Source organism: Protobothrops mucrosquamatus, unplaced genomic scaffold, assembly GCF_001527695.2.
Source record: "Protobothrops mucrosquamatus isolate PMUCROS unplaced genomic scaffold, P.Mucros_1.0 scaffold1403, whole genome shotgun sequence".
NCBI classification, from domain to species: Eukaryota; Metazoa; Chordata; class Lepidosauria; order Squamata; family Viperidae; genus Protobothrops; species Protobothrops mucrosquamatus.
The window spans coordinates 149,054-172,117 of record NW_015387588.1 but is presented as its reverse complement, the minus strand read 5'-3'; the positions used below and the strand labels follow the sequence as shown (position 1 = coordinate 172,117).

The 23,064-nt window shown below is 40.0% G+C and overlaps 1 protein-coding gene across 1 annotated transcript in view; it reads left to right on the top strand.

Moving 5' to 3' along the window:
* The first annotated feature begins 344 nt into the window (after positions 1-344).
* The window catches only part of SLC12A6 (solute carrier family 12 member 6), a 59,729-nt gene continuing 37,009 nt past the window's right edge, over positions 345-23,064 (top strand). Inside the window, exon 1 of the mRNA XM_015821819.1 lies at positions 345-608. Coding sequence (XP_015677305.1) covers positions 362-608 — 247 coding nt within the window. The 5' untranslated portion in view covers positions 345-361. The remainder of the gene's footprint in view (positions 609-23,064) is intronic.

The following is a 23,064-nucleotide window of genomic DNA, read 5'->3' as shown; positions in this document are numbered from 1 at the left end:
TTAAGAACAGAAAACTGACCTATTTGCCTGATGCATGGAAATCTTCAGCGTAATCATTTGTGAAACATTAACCTACAAAATCATGGAATATTGCCTTCACTCAATCTTAGGCTGTACTTCTAAAAATACACCCAATAAGCATTGATGTCAAAATAGCACGCTGTGTGAAACAGTTTGTGAATCCAGGGTAGACATGAATCTTCCTTATGAGAGAATATTGAATAACATTGTTGGCATCTCTACTTTTCTGAATGATCTTCCTCTTACGACTTGAGGTGACTTTAGGTTAAACTGATCAGGGAAAAGGGTTGGAGTTTTTTTGTTTTTTGTTTTGGTTCTCTTTGCCATCTTTGTTGCCAAGATGGCTTCTGTCCGGTTTATGGTTACCCCCACTAAAATTGATGATATCCCAGGCCTGTCTGACACTAGCCCGGATCTTAGCTCCCGCTCGAGTTCTTGCGTCCGCTTCAGTTCCAGAGAAAGTGTGCCTGAAACAAGCCGCAGTGAGGGTGCCAGTGATTTTTCCCGAATAACCACTTCCTTGGCCACTGAAGCAGCCGAGCCAGCTTCTGACAAGACAACCAATCCTCGCACAGATGTGGTCGAAGGTAAGGTTCCCTTTGGTGGGAGGGAGAATGGATATCAGTAATGTTGCCAATGGAGCAAAATTACTGGTTGCAAGTGCCTTGTTTGGTAAAAGAACCAGGTGGTGCTTGTTTTTGAGTGTCTTGTTGGTAGAAGAACATTGAGGGATGAACAGGTACTTGGAAGCTTCAGAAGTTGTGGGAAGCACACTTCCATACCTGATGTTGTTGCTCATGCAAAGAATTTTTTTGTGTGCTTTGGGAGGTACAAGGGTTGCATTGATGATGTCAGAGGAATGTGAATGGGCCTGTCCATATTCAGTACTGTTGAATACAATATTGTCATATTCAATTCTGTTTGACAGGTATCATTTTCACACACAACTGGATTTTCCAGATTTGGCTCTTTATAATTCCTTTGTCCTTCTTATGCCAAAGTTTGACTGGTATATTTTAGGCTTGCAAGACAAGAAATAATAGTTTGTCTCTTAAATTTCCTGATCAATCTCATTGGAAGCAGCACTGAATTTCTCTGCTTCTAAAATGGATGGAAACTAATCAAGGAGAGAAGCAGCCTAGAACTAAGGAGAAATTTCCTGATAGTTAGAACAATTAGTCAGTGGAACAGCAGAATTTGTGGGTGCTCCAATATGAGAGGTTTTTAAGTCGAGTTTGGACAACTATTTGTCTGAAATGGAATAGAGTTTGCTGCTTGAGGAGAGGGTTGGACTAGAAGACCTCCAAGGTCCCTTCCAATTATGTTACTCTGTTAAAACAAGCCAATTTTGTTGTCTTTAAATTGTGGTTTCTCTTTGGAGTACTGAGTTTGCTGAACTGTTCAGTTTTTCAGATCCCTTTTTGTTATTTTTTTCCCCTTGTGCCTGGAAATGCTGAGTAAGTCTCGTGGGAAATGACTTGGGAGAATTTCAGTTCCCTTAATCTTGTTGATTGTTCTGTCTGATTTTAAAAGGAAAAAAAAATGTCTAAGGTTAGCCTAGGTTTTGCTCAGTCACCACTGAGTCAAAGTCACATCTTCATTGTGGAGTTTCTGAATAGCAACACTGATCTGTCAACAGTCTTTAGATCCAGCCAGTCTGTAGTTCATTGTCTGTTTTCTGAATCTTACTTTGTTCTAAAAGGCATCTGTCCTAAATTGCCCTCAAATCCCCAGTTGAAACAAGTCGAAAATAAAAAAGGGTAGTGAAACAAAAGAGAAGAAGAAAGCAGTTTTTCAGAGCATCATCTATGAAAGTGAAATAACCACAGGTGAAGGCTTATGCAAGTAAAGCCCTTTTTTTTTTGCTCAACAAAGACTGTTAACAAGAATCACTTCTGGGAAATGTGACAGTGGTGTTTTTGATAACTGAGAATTCCCCTTCACCAATCTATGTTTATGTGTCTGAAGTAATTATTTAATTGTAGCTATGTTTGGCCTCCAGCTTTGCTTTGCAAATAAGATATTTTGCAATGCTGCGTAGAAAGAAATAATTGTAGTAAGGGAATAATTTATCTGATCTTTTTTGTTAATTGGTATTTGTATATGTGAATAAGTTTAATCCTCAGTTTATATTACTTTATAAGATATATATTAACTTCATACCTAGGTGCACTTTCGGAAGGGATAAATAGATGAGACATTGTATGGTATAGCTGCATCCTTTTTTAAAGCAATTATTCCCATCCTAGAGTCTGGGGATCATGGTGGTTTGTAACAGTATTGTAGGTGGCCCCTACATTAATTTTATATTAATGGATAAAATTCACCTAAGATTTGCTGAGATTTCAGCATTCCTGCTCAAATTATCGTAAGATTTCAAGTGGAATGTCAAAACCTTATGAGAGTACATGGTCTCACAAGTTTTTAATCATTTCATATTTTAAAATTAAAATTTGGGTCCATCAGATGCCCTCAATATAGGTGATATCTGCAGTGTAATAATATTCCTGAAGGATTCAGCAGAAATGCTGAAATAGTCAGTTCTGCAAATAATCTGACCTGGTGCCATGCACTGCTTCTAATGGTGATGACCAACACCTTGAATTGCCTCTGGAAATATACTGGAAGGCAATGTCACTTGTGCAGCAGTGATGTTACACAGGGGCACTTTGGAGTACCCGAAACGAAGCACTGTTACATTCTGAAACAGTTTAAGTTCTGAGTATTCTTCTAGGAAAGTTCCATCTAGAGCACAAAACAGTTTCCAATCAGGAGGTGACAAAAGGTATGAATGACAAGCATCGTAATCCAGAAATGAGCACAACTGGTGCATGGGACAAATCTGTGCAAAACTCTTTGAGCATGAGCTGTGTGTTCCAGAAGACCTCCAGATGGCGTATTAACTCTGGTGGAGTGCTACTCCAATAGCAGTAAGAGATATAAAAGCAGGCCTAGAAGGTTCAGAAGTCTAGAACCACTTGGCTGAAATCTATTTCCCCCCATCCAAACCCCAACAGCATCCAATCACTGTATAACAACCTTGAACAAATTGTACAGCTAAGGGCAGAATACTTAGCTAAGTAATATTTTGATGGTGCTGACAAATAACTTCATTCAGTGATTTCATTTAGATGTTAAATATGAGTGGGGAGAGAGTTGAGCCTTGAGGAATTGCAGATAAGAGAGGTTTAGGGTTACATCTCTCCCCCTCCCCATCAACATAAACGAAGTAGCATTGAAAGAAGGAAGGAGAACTACCAAAAAAGAGTCTCCTCCCTTCTAACCCATGGACTTAGTCCAGAAAGGTACCATACTCAGTGCTATCAAAAGCTGATGAGAGATCTAGAAGAACAAAGACAGATGCATCACCACCATTACATATCCTCTAGAGCAGGGGTGTCAAACTCAATTTCATTGAGGGACGCATCAGCATTACAGTTGCCCTCGGGGTGTGTGTGTGGCCAGGGTGGGTGCAGCCTACTGGGTGGGTGTGGATGGAGTGGGTATGGCCTACTGGGTGGGCATGGCCAACTCTACATCATTCGCGTCAAGGGTGCCTGTGGGGGCCTGGGCAGGAGGGGGACAGATCTGAGGGTCTCTGGCAGAAGAGGGTGGGACCGGGGCAAGCGCCTAGGCATGGTCCATTTCTTCATTCCTCACAAAGGGTGATACCTCCCCAGCATGCACCCAGGGGGCGGGGGCGATGCGGCAGGGGCTGGTTCCTCGCTGTTTCCCGACAGCCTCGTGGAGCTAAGACTGAATGCGTTTCAGCATGGATGGCCACCACAAAATTGTACATTGGCTCCCGGCCGGCCTGGGCCAGGGCCAAGGCAGCGGAGGCCGTTCCCTCACTGTTTCCAAGATGGCTTCGCGGGCCACATGAAACCACTTCGCGGGCCGCATCCGGCCCCCGGGCCTTGTGTTTGACATGTCTGCTCTAGAGGTCTTCTGCGCAAAAAAAAAGCATTCATTACCTCTTGGACACAACTACATGTTCCTCCTGGCTGTTCTTGACCAACTAAGAGCAACATGGAACTAAAAGGTAGACGAGCTCACAGCTCCAAGGACCCTATCTACTTCCTCAGGCCTAAGCAGGTTACATTTATTTCAGATAGCAAGACTGTATCTCAATCACTTGCATAAGGCCTGCCTTGTTCATGTCCAACTCAAGTGGATTTCAGTGACTTTGTCCAACAGATGTCTAGAATAGCCCTCACAGTGAGCCTGAAACAGCTTCACCAACCCCTCCTTAACATGAAAGGCTCTGGTTACCCAAACGAAGGCTGCTGGTCGGTTATTTGCAAACACAATAAAAGCAAAGAAGCAGGCTCACTGTATCATTTGTTCTGTCACCAAATAAGTCCACTTAAGGGCTCCTACTCATGCTCAATTGGATTTGTTCTTTGTCTTTCTCCAGACATATTCACAAGAGGTGTTTTCATCTCCAAAGCTCCTCAGAAAACAGGAAGCTCTATGGGACCTTCAATCACGTAGAGTCTGAGATTCAATTTAAGGCTCTCGTTGCCTACTCATTCCAAGCAGCTTTGACTAGAGCAGGGGTAGGCAACCTCGGCTCTTTTATGACTCGTGGACTTCAACTCCCAGAATTCCTGAGTCAGCTATGCTGACTCAGGAATTCTGAGAGTTGAAGTCCACGAGTCATAAAAGAGCCGAGGTTGCCTACCCCTGGACTAGAGCATGCTGCAGAGTTTCAGGAATAACTCCCTGAAACCCTACTGGGTGCATCAGTTGCCTGGCCTGGAGCAATCAAAATAGGCCTTTCCTCCCTGCAGTGGGTAGCAGCCACAGAGAACTGCAGTAGTTTGTGTTGTTGCCTGGAGTCAAGTTTGACACGAAGGAGTTGCTGCAGTGCACCATTTTTCCCCTTTTCTTTTACAACAGTCCTGTTGTCAGTTGCACATGCCTCATCATTTTGTTATGACCTATAAATAGTCTTGCCTACTTCAAGGAATAAAGGTTGCACATATGCGTATCTAAAAACTATGGAGTTTTATATTGTGTTTCTCCCCTTAGATTTTTTTTTGCAATGTCTGCGGGATGTTTTTCTCCAAATACTGTTATCACATTTAGGTAGCAGGCAATTTTGATGCACATTTAATTGTGAGAGTTGGCAGGTTGCCTTTTCCTTGTTGTTGGTTTGCTGAGCACCGATGTGTACATCTTCTCCTGCAGTTAATGTCTACCCTTCAGGAAGCAGGATACTTATTTATATTTTACATCTTTTTCTCACAAGAACAATCTTTGGAGTGCACAAAAACAGTAAACACAATAATGTTATTTTGTCGCTCCTATTCCTTAATAGCACTTTGCTTCCAAGTGCTATGTTTATCTCACACAATTGGCTCCTGTCATTTATACTTACTACTTTGTTTTTAGTCGAAACAGATGTTACATGCAGACTTTTATGTAAGCCATAACACCTATTTTTCTATTGGCCTTTCCTTTTTCTTCTTGTTACTGCTCTAGTAGTTATCCATAGACAGAGTTTTTCTTTTTATATAACCTTCATTAAAGAGATTTTAACCAAATAAAAACAATTGAGATTTTAGAAAAGAAAGAAAGGGGAAAGTAGTGGAAAGGTAAGAAAGAAAATAGGAAAAAGAAAGAAAATAGAAAATAGAGCAAAAGAAAAAAAATATAAAAAGTGGCTTCTGATCCTCTTAACAACAGTTGTAAATGCATTCATGTTTTACCTTCTCTCTAAAATTACCTCATTAGAACAGTGTTTTTTAAACTTGGCAATGTCTGGGAAATTCTGGAAGTTGAAGTCCACACATCTGAGATTTGCCAAGTTTGGAAAACACTGTACTTAGACCTACCGAGCCACCTGTGATTTTTGCCACACTTTTGTGGTTGTTTGCTTTCTGAAGAACAAACCTCTTTGAGGTTATATCTGCCATCAGTAAGTGAGCTTGTCTTTCCTTTTAATAACTCTACATATAGATAAACATTAGAGAAGATAAATTGTGCAGTCAGCCAACCAGTGTCTCAGTAACTCAAGGTCCTTACTGCTTCCCTGATTTATCTTATGAGATGTTTGCTCTTAACTGCTTGTATTTCAATATTCCTATAGTTCCTATTTTTAAAAAAAGACAAGCAGGACCATATTTTTGTCACTAGGGAGAAAGGAAAAAGTAACTGATTAGAGATAGCAACTTCAATGTGGTGGTACATGGCACCAGCCTAGAAATCTAGGGACTAACCTCTATTTTTAGGCATGAAAGCTAGCTGGATGACTTTGGTCCATTTATTCTTTCTCTGCCAATCTACTTCACAGAGCTGTTAATGGGGAAAAAATAGGAGGTAGGAGCATTATATACTGTATGCTATCTTGATTTATACTGAGTAAAGGTGGGATATAAATCTAAGAAAAGGTTTTTTATTATTTATGAGTTTTTAAGCACTCCTATTGTCTTTATATGCTTGTTTATTGTGTTTTCATAGTTTTATTATATGTTGCCCAGAGTTACAGTCATAAAATGAGTGGCTATATAAATGTGATAGATAACTAAGATAAAGATCTCCATCCCTCCTTCAGGTTGAGCTCAGTTTCTGATGATTGTTCCCACTTAGTTTTCTTGCAGCATCACTTTTCCTGATGATTTCCCCCATCCAAATGCTAACCAAGTCTGAACCTGCTTAGTTTCCAAGATCAGTTAAGTGCTACCACCTTCTACGACAGGGGTGTCAAACTCAGTTTCATTGAGGGACGCATCAGCATTGCAGTTGCCCTTGGGGGGCCAGGTGGGTGTGGCCAGGGTGGGTGTGGCCTACTGGGTGGGCATGGCCAGCTCTACATTGTTCGCGTCAAGGGTGCCTGTGGGGGCCTGGGCAGGAGTGGGACAGATCTGAGGGTCTCTGGCAGAAGGGGGTGGGACCGGGGCAAGCACCAAAGTATGGTCCACTTCTTCATTCCTCACAAAGGGTGACACCTCCCCAGCATGCACCCAGGGGGCGGGGCCGACACAGCAGGGGCCGGTCCCTTGCTGTTTCTAGACGGCCTTATAGAGCTAAGACTGAATGCGTTTCAGCATAGATGACCACCACAAAATTGTACATTGGCTCCCGGCCGGCCTGCGCCAGGGCCAAGGCAGCGGGGGCCGTTCCCTCACTGTTTCCAGGATGGCTTCGCGGGCCACATGAAACCACTTTGCGGGCCACATCCGGCCCCCGGGCCTTCTGTTTGACATGTCTGTTCTACGATATCTAAATACACATAACGGTACCTTGGTAGACAGCTTGAGAAACAAGGGAGAAAAAGTATGAAGATGATGATTTTGGGTAACCTTTTAGCAGCAGTGGTCACAGGAGGTGTCCATATTTTCTTCAAAGTAACAGGCTGTGTTTGTGTGTACAGCGTACACTNATAACCGTCTCAAGACCTGCTTCCGTCTCCTCCCCCTGGGCCAACCAGTCGGAGTCCAAGCCTTCCCGGATCCGAGCGACTTTGTCATACAGATATTGTGCAAAATCCTCGGCCCTCCCCTCCAGAGGATCCCCCCCTCCCCTCAGTTGGAGGAGAGAGCGGGTCACCCTGAAGAGGGCGGCCGGGCGATTATCTGATTGTGTTTCTCCCCTTAGATTTTTTTTTGCAATGTCTGCGGGATGTTTTTCTCCAAATACTGTTATCACATTTAGGTAGCAGGCAATTTTGATGCACATTTAATTGTGAGAGTTGGCAGGTTGCCTTTTCCTTGTTGTTGGTTTGCTGAGCACCGATGTGTACATCTTCTCCTGCAGTTAATGTCTACCCTTCAGGAAGCAGGATACTTATTTATATTTTACATCTTTTTCTCACAAGAACAATCTTTGGAGTACACAAAAACAGTAAACACAATAATGTTATTTTGTCGCTCCTATTCCTTAATAGCACTTTGCTTCCAAGTGCTATGTTTATCTCACACAATTGGCTCCTGTCATTTATACTTACTACTTTGTTTTTAGTCCAAACAGATGTTACATGCAGACTTTTATGTAAGCCATAACACCTATTTTTCTACTGGCCTTTCCTTTTTCTTCTTGTTACTGCTCTAGTAGTTATCCATAGACAGAGTTTTTCTTTTTATATAACCTTCATTAAAGAGATTTTAACCAGATAAAAACAATTGAGATTTTAGAAAAGAAAGAAAGGGGAAAGTAGTGGAAAGGTAAGAAAGAAAATAGAAAATAGAGCAAAAGAAAAAAATGTAAGAAAGTGGCTTCTGATACTCTTAACAACAGTTGTAAATGCATTCATGTTTTACCTTCTCTCTAAAATTATCTCATTAGAACAGTGTTTTTTAAACTTGGCAATGTCTGGGAAATTCTGGAAGTTGAAGTCCACACATCTGAGATTTGCCAAGTTTGGAAAACACTGTACTTAGACCTACCGAGCCACCTGTGATTTTTGCCACACTTTTGTGGTTGTTTGCTTTCTGAAGAACAAACCTCTTCGAGGTTATATCTGCCATCAGTAAGTGAGCTTGTCTTTCCTTTTAATAACTCTACACATAGATAAACATTAGAGAAGATAAATTGTGCAGTCAGCCAACCAGTGTCTCAGTAACTCAAGGTCCTTACTGCTTCCCTGATTTATCTTATGAGATGTTTGCTCTTAACTGCTTGTATTTCAATATTCCTATAGTTCCTATTTTTAAAAAAAGACAAGCAGGACCATATTTTTGTCACTAGGGAGAAAGGAAAAAGTAACTGATTAGAGATAGCAACTTCAATGTGGTGGTACATGGCACCAGCCTAGAAATCTAGGGACTAACCTCTATTTTTAGGCATGAAAGCTAGCTGGATGACTTTGGTCCATTTATTCTTTCTCTGCCCAATCTACTTCACAGAGCTGTTAATGGGGAAAAAATAGGAGGTAGGAGCATTATATACTGTATGCTATCTTGATTTATACTGAGTAAAGGTGGGATATAAATCTAAGAAAAGGTTTTTTATTATTTATGAGTTTTTAACCACTCCTATTGTCTTTATATGCTTGTTTATTGTGTTTTCATAGTTTTATTATATGTTGCCCAGAGTTACAGTCATAAAATGAGTGGCTATATGAATGTGATAGATAACTAAGATAAAGATCTCCATCCCTCCTTCAGGTTGAGCTCAGTTTCTGATGATTGTTCCCACTTAGTTTTCTTGCAGCATCACTTTTCCTGATGATTTCCCCCATCCAAATGCTAACCAAGTCTGAACCTGCTTAGTTTCCAAGATCAGTTAAGTGCTACCACCTTCTACGACAGGGGTGTCAAACTCAATTTCATTGAGGGACGCATCAGCATTGCAGTTGCCCTTGGGGGGCCAGGTGGGTGTGGCCAGGGTGGGTGTGGCCTACTGGGTGGGCATGGCCAGCTCTACATTGTTCGCGTCAAGGGTGCCTGTGGGGGCCTGGGCAAGAGTGGGACAGATCTGAGGGTCTCTGGCAGAAGGGGGTGGGACCGGGGCAAGCACCAAAGTATGGTCCATTTCTTCATTCCTCACAAAGGGTGACACCTCCCCAGCATGCACCCAGGGGGCGGGGCCGACACAGCAGGGGCCGGTCCCTTGCTGTTTCTAGACGGCCTTATAGAGCTAAGACTGAATGCGTTTCAGCATAGATGACCACCACAAAATTGTACATTGGCTCCCGGCCGGCCTGCGCCAGGGCCAAGGCAGCGGGGGCCGTTCCCTCACTGTTTCCAGGATGGCTTCGCAGGCCACATGAAACCACTTTGCGGGCCACATCCACGGGGGCCCGGAAGACAAACTGTACAGACAAGATGCTATAGATTTATGTGTATTGCCATGGAACCATCTGTCGAACTCTTTGTTCCCTCTTTTTCATACTTCTACTACTAAAACCCATTGGAAAATCGTCGTCACCAGTGTCCTCCACAGGTATAAAAGAAGTTTCATTGTCCGACACAAACACACATGTCGCATGTGATTCTCCTTAGATTATGTGTACTTGTATCCTCTCTCTTTGTGTAAGCATCTGTATATCTGTTAAGAGTCTAATCAGGGTGTCTGCATACCTGCTGCTGCTTTGTGTATATACATGGGAGGATGTAATCAAGGTGGAGGCATATGAGTTGCCTATGTGTGTATATGCCTGCTTTCAACTTACAGTATGTTGCTTCTGTGTGTTTTTCTATGTATACAGTATGTGTCCTGGGAAACAAGGAGTGGCCAGCAAATGTTCTGCTTTGAGTCATATGACTGGGCAGAAGAAGGGGAGCATTTGCCCAGAAACTGAGCTGTTGCCAAAATGCCTCTCCCATAAGCATTTTTGTTATTTATTTATTTACTTATTTGATTTCTATAGCCGCCCATCTCAACAAACAAACTAATGTTATATTGTTTTTTTTAAATATTGTTAGTCACCCAGAATTATATGACTCTGATTGAGATTGAAAATGGTGGGCATATACATTTAATAAATAAATGAAATAAATACAGTATAGGTCAGTGGTTCTCAACCTGTGGGTCGGGACCCCATTTGGGGTCGATCGACCATTTCATGGGGGTCGCCAAGCAAGGCTGTCCGCCATTTTTTTTGTCCGCCATTTTTTCCCCCTTTTCTGGCGGGTGCCTTACCTCCCTTTGGCTGGGCCAGCTGGTGGTCGGCCTGCTCCATCTCTGCCGCTTGCGAGCTACGCCTCGGCCGGTGCAGGGGGCGGAACCACGCATGCGCGGTGCTCCCGGGCAGGAAAAGTCCTCGACTTACGACCGGTTGGGGTCGCGGCATTAAAAAGGTTGAGAACCACTGGTATAGGTACTTTGGAATCATTGTTTTTCTGGGGTGTGTTTTTCTGTAGAGCCGCCTGCCCCCCAGCCTAATCCTGTCCATTGTCCAACTTAATTTTTCTTTTACTGATTTCTCCCATCGTAGCAAATTTGATCATATTCTGTTAACTTATCTTGTGATGAAGAGTCTGGAGCTATTTTTTATAATTTTTTCCAGCATTCTTTTGGGTTGAAAATTATAGCAAGTATAAACATCAAATTACAAGGATTTTTTTTTTCTGGTAGCGGATCTTTGCTGGTGTCAGTTTATCTGTACAGTATTTATAAAACTAAAAGTAGAATGCAATAGGAGAGAAACATGCCTACCAAGATTCTTGCTGCATAGCCAAGTGCTTTTGTGTCACAGTGCTTTCAGTTTAAACAAATGTGGCAATCGAGGAAAATGTTTACAGATCAGAAAGAAAAATGATAAGCTTAACCTGGGAAACTTAATTCAAAGGTGCAAGTTAGGCCATTTTTTAAAAAAATGCGCTATTTTAGTTTTAGGTGGCCTTTTCTGTGATTGCAATATGTGGATAAATTTATATTTAGACTTTTTTGAGTTCTTGGTATTAAGAAGCATAGAGTTTAGCTTTAAATTGTAAATTCTCATTTAGTGTATGACATACTAATCTCAATCTCCTTTTCTTCCAGTCCAGGGCATTAGTTTAGACCTGTGCTTGTGGAGCTGAGGCAGAGAACATTGGAAGAAAACCTGGAACAGCCAGGACTTAAAAAGGCAGATGAAGATGAGACTCTAGAAAGAGTACAGAGAAGAGCAACAAAGATGATTAGGGGACTGGAGGGTAAAACATATAAGGAACGGTTGCTGGAATTGGGTATGTCTAGTTTAATGAAGAGAAGGATGAGGGGGGACATGATAGCAGTGTTCCAATATCTCAGGGGCTGCCACAAAGAAGAGGGAGTCAAGCTATTCTCCAAAGCGCCTGAAGGCAGGACAAGAAGCAACGGGTGGAAACTGATCAAGGAGAGAAGCAACTTAGAACTAAGGAGAAACTTCCTGACAGTTAGAACAATTAACCAATGGAACAACCTGCCTCCAGAAGCGGTGAATGCTCCAACACTGGAAGTTTTTAAGAAGAGACTGGACAGCCATTTGTCTGAAATGGTGTAGGGTTTCTGCCTGGGCAGGGGGTTGGACTAGATGACCTCCAAGGTCCCTTCCAACTTTATTATTATTATTATTATTATTAGGATGCAGTCAGATTACAGTGAAAGAGGGTATATATAGTGAATATTATATAAATATTTCCCAAAAGCTTACTAAATCCTGATTAACAACAAGGTTTTTTTTGGAAGTCAGATTGTGAACCATTGCTTCCAAGCAAGCTCTCAGCTTAATTAAGGGCTATTTCTGCTTTTTCGTTATGGTTTTTCCCACCTTCCATTCAGATGAGATTTTTAATCACATTTTAGTTGTGCAAGAATGGAGATGTGCTCTCTTTCATAATAATGAAGTGCTCTGCTCTGGGTCACCTGCCTGGGTAGGAGGCATAATAACGAAAGAGCCTTTATATTTGGAGACAACCCAAATTATCTGCTGCTTTGCATGTAACAGGTCTTAATCTGATATGATACGATATGATAACAGGACTTTCAGGTTATATAATAAAATCTAAGTGCTGAATGGAATTCAGAAGCATTTTGTTCACAATTTTGGACTCACAATGAACCAGCCTGTTGGATAGTTAGATATTCTCTCTAATATAAGTTGAAATATCAACCATAACCTGAAGGATTATTTATTAATGACTCCGTTTCCATTTTTTCTTATGTTCTTTTAAGAATATGAGAATACCCGTGTTATATCAGCACAACTTCATCTTAGGCCAGAATTTTGCTTCTAATAGTGGCCAGCCAAATGTCTCAGCTGTTTTCCCAAACGAGGTGGTGGTGTATTTCTTCCAGCTGTTTTTTCCTTGCTACTGGTATTTGGAGGCATGTTCTCCATTTTTCTTAAAAAAAATATTGTTTTATTGCTTTTAAAATAATGACAGAGAAGCAAAAAGAAGACAAAAAGAATGTGTTTTTTTTGAAAAAGTGAAAAATATGACAAAATAAAAAAAGGTAGTTACAATTCTGTATATATTATCTGAAAATGTTAGCTTTTTGGCACAGTTGTATTTATATAATCTAATACTTTCTCACAAAACTTGGTAAATGTAAGACCTTGTAAAAATGTGTTTTAAGAAGCGTTTATTATCTCTCCAACAAAATACTATTTTTACAGTATTTTTCTATACTGTCCAGTCAATTTTAAATATTTTTTTTCTATAAGTGGTAATTTGAGGTCCATTGATACTCTTGCTAAAGAACTTAAAACACTCTCCCATTAGTTACAGTAGACACCTCTAATTCTTTATTCCATCCATTTCTTAACATTTCCATATAATTTTAAAACATTTTTATCCCACTTTATTATTTTTATAAATAACTCAAGGTGCTAAATCTAATCCTTCTCCTATTTTTCCCCACAACAACAATCCTGTGAGGTGAATTGGGCTGAGAGAAAGTGACTGGCTCAAAGACACTCAATGTATACTGATTTATTGATAACAAATATAGAAACTAATATTAGATTTTAATTTCAATTTTTAAATTTGTATTCAAAATTATATTGTAATCCAGAGAATGTACTTAAGATATAGATGCTTTTTAAAGTAAATTTACCACATTTAGATAGTACACAAAAACAACTTACATTTGCTGCATTATCTGATGTAGAGATTAAAGTGTAATTTTAAAAACGGCAAGTGGTTAAAAAAAAGGACTAGATAGATTCCCTGTTGAGTGGTATAAAACATTTATAGAGCTTTTGGTGCCAAAACTTTGTCAGGTAAATAAAGAAACATTTGATAAGGGAATTTTATCACTGACATTTAACTAGAGTTATATCATCAAAAGCAGATAAAGATCATACTCATTGTGCTAACTATGATTTTATTTCATTGATTAATGTGGATACAAAGATTTTAACAGCAGTGTTAGCAAATGATATTGTTTGTTATTAAGAGTGATCAAGCAGAGTTTATAAAAACTAGGGAAGTAGCAGACAACATTAAGTTAGTCATAGATCTAATACACTTGAATAAAAAGAACACTTTGTAGTTTTATTGATGAAAAAGCCTTTGACAAAGTACATAAACAATATATGATTGCTGTCCTAAATAGATTTGGATTTCCTTTGGAATTCGTAAAATGAAAAGATATGAGTTGCTTGTATCTAAAATAAAAATTAATTCCATATTTTCTCCTATATTTCCACTGTTTAAAGGAACTAGGTCAGGGGTCGGCAACCTTGAACACTCAAAGAGCCACTTGGACCCAGAGAAAAGAAAACACTGGGAGCCGCAAAACTTGCGAGGGGGGGGGAGCTTGATTGAACAGTTTAATTAAAAAAAATAGAGGCTGCTGTGCATGAGTTCTCTCTCTCTCTCTCCCTCCCTCCCTCCCTCCCTCTCTTTGTCTCTCTCCCTCTCTCCGATCTTCTGCTCACCTGGCCAGCTGGCTTCATGCTGTTCTCCGACAAGCTGACACACATTCGTATTGGGCTGGCTCTCTCCTGCCCTTGGTCTGCCAGTCCTCTTCCCCCACTCAGTGTGTGTGTGTGTGTGTGTGTGTGTGAGAGAGAGAGAGAGAGAGAGAGAGAGAGAGAGAGAGCGAGAGAGAGAGAGATGCTGCTTTCTGCTGCTTCCTGCTTCCTGCTGAGACGCAGCAAAGATAGAAGCCCCGCACAATAAGCTTGTCAGCTTGTCCGAGAACAGCGTGAGGCCACTCTCTTTTTTACACACACACACACACACACACACACACACACACACACACACACACACACACAGAGAGAGAGAGAGAGAGAGAGAGAGAGAGAGAGAGAGAGAGAAGGGAAGTGTAAGTGCCTCTCTCTGTCTCTCTCTCTGCAAATGGCGGAGGAGGCTGGGAGCTGGAGGAGAAGGCTAGGGTTGCCAACCTGTGAACTAGGTTCTTGCTTTTCAATATCTGCGGGGAACCCTTTGCTTGTGCTATGAAACGACATAGAGAGATTTACAGAATAGTATATAGGTTAAACACCAATTGTTTTTATTTGCAAGTGACTTTTTTGTTTATTTCCAAACTTCATACTACTATCACAATGTTGATGAAAAAATAGATGTCTTTAATAATATAGCAGGATACTCTGTTAACTGATCCAAATCAGAATTGATGCCTATAGATAAAATTTGGTTACCCATCCACTTAAGGCATATCAGTTCTATATTTGTACTGAATCCATTAAATAACTAAGTAGGTACATACCAAAGGATGTTAGTTAGCAATATGTAATATAAAATAAAATATAAAGAGAGGTTTCTACAGATATTGTTAGATGAGTGTAATTAATTAAATCTTACTCTTTGGAGAAAAATGAATGATCTCAAAAAAAATATTATTCCCAGACTGATTAATATTCTGAGAGGAATTCCAGTTTATATATCTGGCAAATATTTCAAAAAATAAATTCTTGGTTTAGAAAATTTCCATGGAGTACTTTAATTTTGAGAATATCTTTACAGACAATGCAATTATCAATTCATGAGGAAAAAATTATTTTCTGAATCTGGAGCCATATGATCATGCTTACCTATTACAAAGTATTAAATACTGGAAGCCAATGATTGGTGATAATTTTCTGATTTGGGCAACTTTGTAATATATGTACCGTATTTATTGGCGTATAACACGCACTTTTCCCCCCTGAAAATAGGGGGCAAATGATGTGTGCGTGTTATACGCCGATATAAGCTCTCCGCTGCCTGGCCCCACCTTTAAGTTTTTTTCCTGAAATTTCCCTCTTAAAATGAAGGTGCGTGTTATACGCCTGTGCGTGTTATACGCCGATAAATACGGGTATATATCATCTTTGGTTAGATGGAGAGTATTAGGATCTAAATATAATGAAACTACTTTCTCTAAAACCAAGTAAATAAGTTAGAAAACTATGGAATGTATTATCTAATAAAAGTTTCAATCATTTTAAATTGACTTTATGGGGAAACCCAACTTTAAAAATTGGGTAAAAGATTTCTTGTATATCCCTTCTTAATTCAGGGGATACCCATATGATGTCAACTGAGGACCATGATTTGTGGCTGTTTGAATAAAATGTATATTGGGATTTCTTAGGATTTATTTCTCTCCATATGTCCTATATACAAATTTCTTCTGCCATTCTGAAAAAAAAGCCTTAGGCAAAATATTCCTTCCTTTTTCCCTATTTTACTACTCTTGTAATCTAACTTTTCATCTACAATTGCGTTAAAATCTACTACTAAACAAATATTTTGGTACTCCATTTCTAGTATTTTCTTGTGTAATCTTTGGTAGAATTCTTCTTGTTTGTTATTTGGTGCATAAATTGCTACCATCAATGTCTGTTTTTCATTCATCGTTATTTCTACCATTAGTATTCTTCTTTCTTCATCCGAGTAGATTTGTTTAGGATTCATTGTTTCTTGGATATATAGAGCTAATCCTCTTTTCTTTTGTTGTGCAAATGAAAAATAAAATTTCCCAATTTTTGAGCACTCCAGAGATTTATAATATTGTCTTTTAAAATGTGTTTCTTGGAATCAAACTATATTCATTTTTAATTTTTGTAATTGTGTAAAGAGTTTTTTCCTCTTTACGGGGGAATTTAATCCATTTATATTTATTGAGAGTATCACATTGTCCTTTTCCATCCTCTTCAATTATATTTAGGGTTTATTCTCCTAGTTGTTCTAGTTTGTCTCTGTTTTCCCTTTAGCCCAGGGATCCCCAACCCCCGGTGCGTGGACTAGTACCGGGCTGTGGCATGCCAGCAACTGGTTTGCACAAACAAACAAAGCTCCATCTGCGGGATGCAGGCAGCACACAAAACCACACCTCCTTCAGTCCGCAGAAAAACCTCTCTCCACGGAACCGTCCCTGGTGCCCAAAAGGTTGGGGACCTCTGCTTTAACCCCTTCTTCTTGATTTATAGTTTCCGTTTCTTCCACTTCTCTTTGTTTGGCTGCTCCTTCTATGCTGTCTCTTCCTGTTTTCTAAATTCCCCTTCTGGTTGAAGTTCTGAGTTTCCTTCTTCAAGAAAAGCTCTGTATCTGTCATAAAATTCCCTTGCTTTGAAGATAGAGTCCAATCTGTATCTTTTTGTATCCCAATTGATTAGTATCCCTTCCCACATCAGTCACCTAAAGGTCACTCCTTTCTTAATTAGTTTTTTTGGTCAGAAATTGATATTCTCTTCGTGAGTCCCTTATCCTCCTGGGTATCTGCTTCAGCACTGCAATTTCTTTTCCCTTATATTGCAGTAGATCATCTCTCATTCTTCTCAATATTTCATCTCTTATTCATCTTTTGACAAATCTGACATGGATCTCTCTGGGGACTTCGTTTCTTCTTGTGTAGCTTGAGTTAACTAAATATTTGATCTATTTCTCCTTCCATTTCCTGCTTCCCCACTTCCAACACACCAGCCAGTAGTTCTATCATCAAGTCAGCAAGGTCCTCATCCTTGTCTTCCATTATATTCTGGAATCTTAAGAAATAGGATGGCTTTTCCATTTCTAGAGCCGCTAGTGAATCCTCTAGTTTTCTATTTGTCTGCATCAGTCTTTGGTTTTCATCTTTTATTTCTTCCATCTTTTGATCAGTTTCTGCTGATTTGTCTTCAATTGTCTGGATCCTTTGCTCATTCTGTGAGCTGTGGTGGCACATTGGTTAGAATGCAGTATTGCAGGCTAATGCTGCCAACTGCCAAGAGTTTGATCCTGACCGGCTCAAGGTTGACTCAGCCTTCCATCCTTCTAAGGTCAGTAAAATGAGGACCCAGATTGTTGAATGCAGTATGCTGACTCTGTAAACCGCTTAGAAAGGGCTGTAAAGCACTGTGAAGCGGTATACAAATGTAAATACTATTGCTATACTATATATGAAAACTGTTTTAGATGAAATTCTGACTGTGTTAACATTCAGATGCAATCAAATGAGACATTAGTACAAGATTATTGCTTTTAAACTGTGGTTTAACTTTTTATAGTCTGTTAAACAAGAGCTTCTAAATCTTGATTAAGAGAAACCGGTCAGAGGGCCCATTAAATACTTTTGAACTTATTTGATGCTGTGGTTCTTCACACCTGATTGTAGTAGGCAATAGGAATAACCTTAAGGCACAGTAGAAAGACCCATAACAAAAAAAAAAACACCAGATAAAAGATCAAAGTAGTATCATTAGCATTCATAACTTATGGTTTCCTAGTCTGATCTACTTCAAAGGGATGATATTTATGTAGTAAGTGAACCACTGTATAAGAACTGAGAACAGTCATGCGGGTGAATAAAGTTTATAGTCAAACACCTTTTTTCACTGGATTCATCTCTCCGAACTATATCACAGACTGTCTACTAAAGCTTCTGTTCTGTCTATCTAGAATAGGAGTATTAAACTCACAATGTCACGTGATGTGACACATCACGACTTTTTTTTCCATTGCCGGCAATGGGGTGGGCGTGGTTTCATTATGATGCATCCGGCCCATGGGCCAGCAGTTTGATACCCCTGATCTAGAGCCATGCTAGGGAAATAAGGCAGAAAGGGGTTTTGTAGATACTAGCTTTACACTGCTTTTGTTGGGCCAAACAATTACAGCTTAACCTGAGGTTAAGCCAAAGTGCCTTTTAAATTGGTTATTGCCCTTGTCTGTAATCTTGTCATGTTGATGGTATAAACAGCAAGTGTAAGATTGCGGGAAGTACAACTGGAACATTGGAGTTTTCTGTCTTAGTTTACTCCCCCCCACACACATATTGTTTTCACCCACTGTAGTTTTAGTAAATGAGTGTGCTAAGTGTAAATAGAGAAGATGTGGAGTCTTTTCTCAAAGGGATTTAGGGATCTATGACAGACCCAGTTGTGGAGGGAAGTTTATTGTAAAATGGGTTTTAACTATGGGTTTAACAGACTATTGAGAATAGTCAGAATTAACCTAACAGCGTGGACACAGTTACCATTTTTCTTATTTCAGGTTTTTTCCTCCACCTTCTATGTAATAACTTTATCTGTAATATGTAATATCTGGTGTAATATCTTTGCGTTCCAACTCCCAGTTTTCTCTTCTTCCCCAGCAACTCCCAATTAGTCTGAACCTTCTTCTTTTCTGAACATGACAATACAGACCTGCATTCTCCTACTAGCCTTCTTTTTGCAAGCCAAAGTAGGATTAAATCTCAGTTGGGTAATGCTTATGCCTAAATTTCAAGTTTGTGCATTCTTTTTTTTTTTAAATCACTTAGGGGAAAATTGAAAAACAGGAGTTCCTCCAGGAACAGCTATCACTATGCAGCCATACACATTTGAATCATATTCTGGCTTTAGGGAATGGCATTTTGCCAAGAACGGCTGTCTTCTGATGTGAGTTGCTTTGCTTTTGCTTTTGCAGAATACATTGTCCTAGTAGGACTAGTAGGACTACATTTTGGTGACTCTTGCTCTTTGCATTACAATTGTTATTAGTTCTTTGGATTTTCAAGTTTATAATACTTTTTTCCTTTTAAGGTGCATAAATTGTATAGCTTCTCCCAAATATAACTTCTCAAGCGCTCTTTATGTAAGGCCAAACAATTATTAACTAGATTTTGTACCTGTTAGCAGGGCTGCATTTAATTCTTGGCAGAAAGCAAGAGACTGCTACTGTGATAGTAAGGAGCGTGCAGACTAGTACAGCATAGCAGTGAAAATAATCTTCTTAGTAGCAGGGTTGTAAATAACTCTTCTCCTCGGCATGCATACACTTGAACACGCACATATACCCGTAGAGGTGTGTCTCCCTCACACTACATGCCCACACCCTTTCCCTCCCATTCCCTGGGGCTGCCTGTCACCTGACCCACCGACACTTTCAGTTCTTTGTGTCCTGGCCTAGAAGAAAGTTTTGCTTTGAACATGCCTCAGTTTACTGTAACCAAAGTGGAAGACGAAGATGAAGAGGGGAAACCAGAAGAGGATGGACAGGCAAGAAGCAGTTCAGGGCAGATCTGGGATCCTAATGAAATTGCCAGGCAAGGTAAGCAAGTTAAATTGGATAGTTTCTTTGCTCTCCTCCCCCAACTTTTTACTTGAGTTCTGGTAATGTTTAATCTGTTTCGTTAGCCCCATTTGCTAGTAAGAACCATGTGCTCAGTTACCCACCTTCTAACAGGGCTGGTCTCCTTCACTTTCCCCTCACCATCATTTCTTCCCAGTGGCACCCTCTGATAGGTTTTTTTTTTTTGTTTTAGTCTTTCTGTCTCTCCTCTGGCTTTGTTTAATCCATTAATTGCCTTCTCACTAACATTCCTGAAGCGTGACCTTCAGCCAGGTACTAACTACTGTCTAAGGCAAGTAACTGAAGTCGAAAAAAAACTATAATCTGTGATTAGAGCTTAATTAGGACAGGGATGAAGTGTCCTGTTTCTTGTTCTCGGGAGGAAATTATAGCCACACATATATCCGGGATTCCTATTCGGTTTCAGCCCTTAGACAGCAAGTGAGTCCAGATCAATAGGAAAAAAATATGGACTGTGATGCCAGGTTCTCTTGAACATATTATTTTAGGATTAGAGCAACAGAGTAGTGTGTCTTGAGACCACACACACAGCTCATTGTTTTTCTGGGCTATGATTTTGGGGGATGTAAACCCAGAAGTAGAATTTAAAATAAATAACGACAAATATAAATGTATTACACTTGCTTGCTGCCCGACTTCATGACTCTGGCTCAGAATGCCCTCTTTATGCTTCCATTTTAGCATCATGGGAATCCATTCACAAATACTATAGATAGTTCTGCTGTGGCTCCATCCTAGTGGCGATTAAAACAGATAATACCTGTGCCACACTTTTTTCCTTCTTGAATGGGTTGATAGGTATTTTATTCTCCGTATACTCTTTGGGTTGCATTGTTTATCATTATGTTTTTTCCTGGATTTTTTTTAGAAACGTTGAACAATTGTTTGTTTGTCTTCAGAGTCTTCCCGGGATAATATTACTTCCTTTTCAAACATACTTTGTTCCATTAATATTTCCCCCCACATTCCAGCCACGCTAAGCAAATCTGATAAATTCTTATTATCTTTTTTTCTTTGGATTCCCTTAACATAAGTTTTACTTTTTAAAGTTTTTCCCCTAATTCTATAAGCCCAGGTCTTTCTTAATCTTAATTACATTTTGTATTTGGATGAAGTTGCTTTGGCTTTTTCATTCTCTTTGCTTGCCTGTGTGTATCTTCGAGAGTCTGTTTCATGTGATTTGACCTGAATTGTTTATTGTTACATTACTATGCTGTTACTCAGCACGACCTTGAGTTTGCTAAATTGTTTTTTCCCCATTAGGCCATTGTTTTCTATGCCATCTTAAGGCTTCCTTGGTGTTGGCACTAACCAAAACTCTCTTACATTCTGCCTGGGAAAGCAGTGAAAAGGAATTGACAATTTAAGTGGAAAAAAATGGTTAAAAATGACAATTTATTTACTATAGTTGTGGCCTTTGGTCCATCAAATTATTAGTATTGTTATGAACAGTGCTTTGTTTCATTCTTCCCAATACCCAGCTATAGATTTCATTATTATTCCCATTTTGCAGATAGGAAACAGCAGGTAGAAACTGTAGACTTGCATAATAATAACTTTCAGTAATATTTCCCCTAAGCCCCCACAGAATTCTGAGCTCTGTTAAAGCAGGATTCCTAATCAGAGATATGGAAGATGCAAGTCTGAGAGTACATAGTCTGACAGGGTAAAACCATTCAAGTTCAATAAGCTTTACTTCCACTTTACTCTGATGTGACCTGGAGAGCATCACTGGCTTAGAGAAAGCATATATATTCTTGGTTTTCCTTCATGTTTGAAAAGAACACAATCTAATAACCCCAAACAAATTAATTTGCAAGTTTTCTTTATGAAAGGGTAGATAAGAAGAAGGAACTTGGAATAGGTCAGTGATGGCGAACCTTTTAGAGACCGAGTGCCCAAAAACTGGCCCCGCCCCTGCTCCACTCCCCCTGCCCGCCCCCACTCTGCTCCCCCATTCCCCGTCCCGCCTGCCCACGGGACCACTCACCACCTCCAGGGCCCGCCGATCACCCAGGCAGCCCTCTGCCCGCGCCACACCCTCTGCCTGCGCCCTGCAGCATCAACTGCATGATGGGGCGTGAAGACAGAGTCTTGTCTACGCTGCCTGGCTGCCATGTCCTTGGCTGCGCTGTTCCGTGTGGGCCACGTTTGAGGGCGAGTCTCCTTCAGGGGGGCTGCTGGAGAGGAGGGGGCCGCGGGGGGAGGCAAGGCTGGGGCAACGGCATGTGTGCCCACAGAGAGGGCTCCGAGATAACCATTCCAAGTTCCAAGATTTGCTATTCTTAAAGCATTTCAGATTGTTTAAGCAATTGTCTTGTGTTGCTGTTTGCAAAACACTTTAAGTATATGAACAGACTGTTGTCTTAAATTCGCTTGCCAGTTTATTCCAGCTACCTGATACAGCGTATAATATAGAAATCTTTCATCTGATTGATAGTACACTATACCATTCCTGATCTCCTTCCTTGCATTATTTTTTAACATCCAGTTTTGATTTGACTTTAGGAGATTTGTACATAATTGGCTCTGTTTTAATGATGGACATTTAGATAATGATGGACATTTAGACCTTCATTATATCTGAACGCATTTAAGGCAAAACAAATCTTACATTATCCTAGAGCCTGATAAGTCACTAGAAAAAGCAATAGGCATAGCAGGCCATCATTTTCCTGTTTCCATAAACAGGAAAATTAAAAACAAAAAACAGGAAGCTGATCTTGAATCATGCTCATATCAGCTGCATTGATTAAATGAGAGGGCAAGAAGATAGGTAATTTTCGGTTTCATGGGCAACATAGGCAAAATTCAAGGACAAAATGATTAGGCAATCATTTATATTTGTTATTGTTTATGTTTGCATGATCCTGGGTTTATTTCAATTTGAACATGTATTGCTAAGCAATTTGAATTTTACATTACCATTCTAATAATCTTGCAGGAACCCAGAATCCCTCTTCTATCCCTCATATATTCCTTTCCTATGTATTTAATAGTCCTGCTCCATCAGGAAGTCACAGAGTACAGGAAAGATGGTCAACCTGTGATCATCCAGACCTAATTGAAATGCATTCTTCATTAGCCATATTCAGGATGGCCTGTTGTGAAGGATGTTGACGTTCAG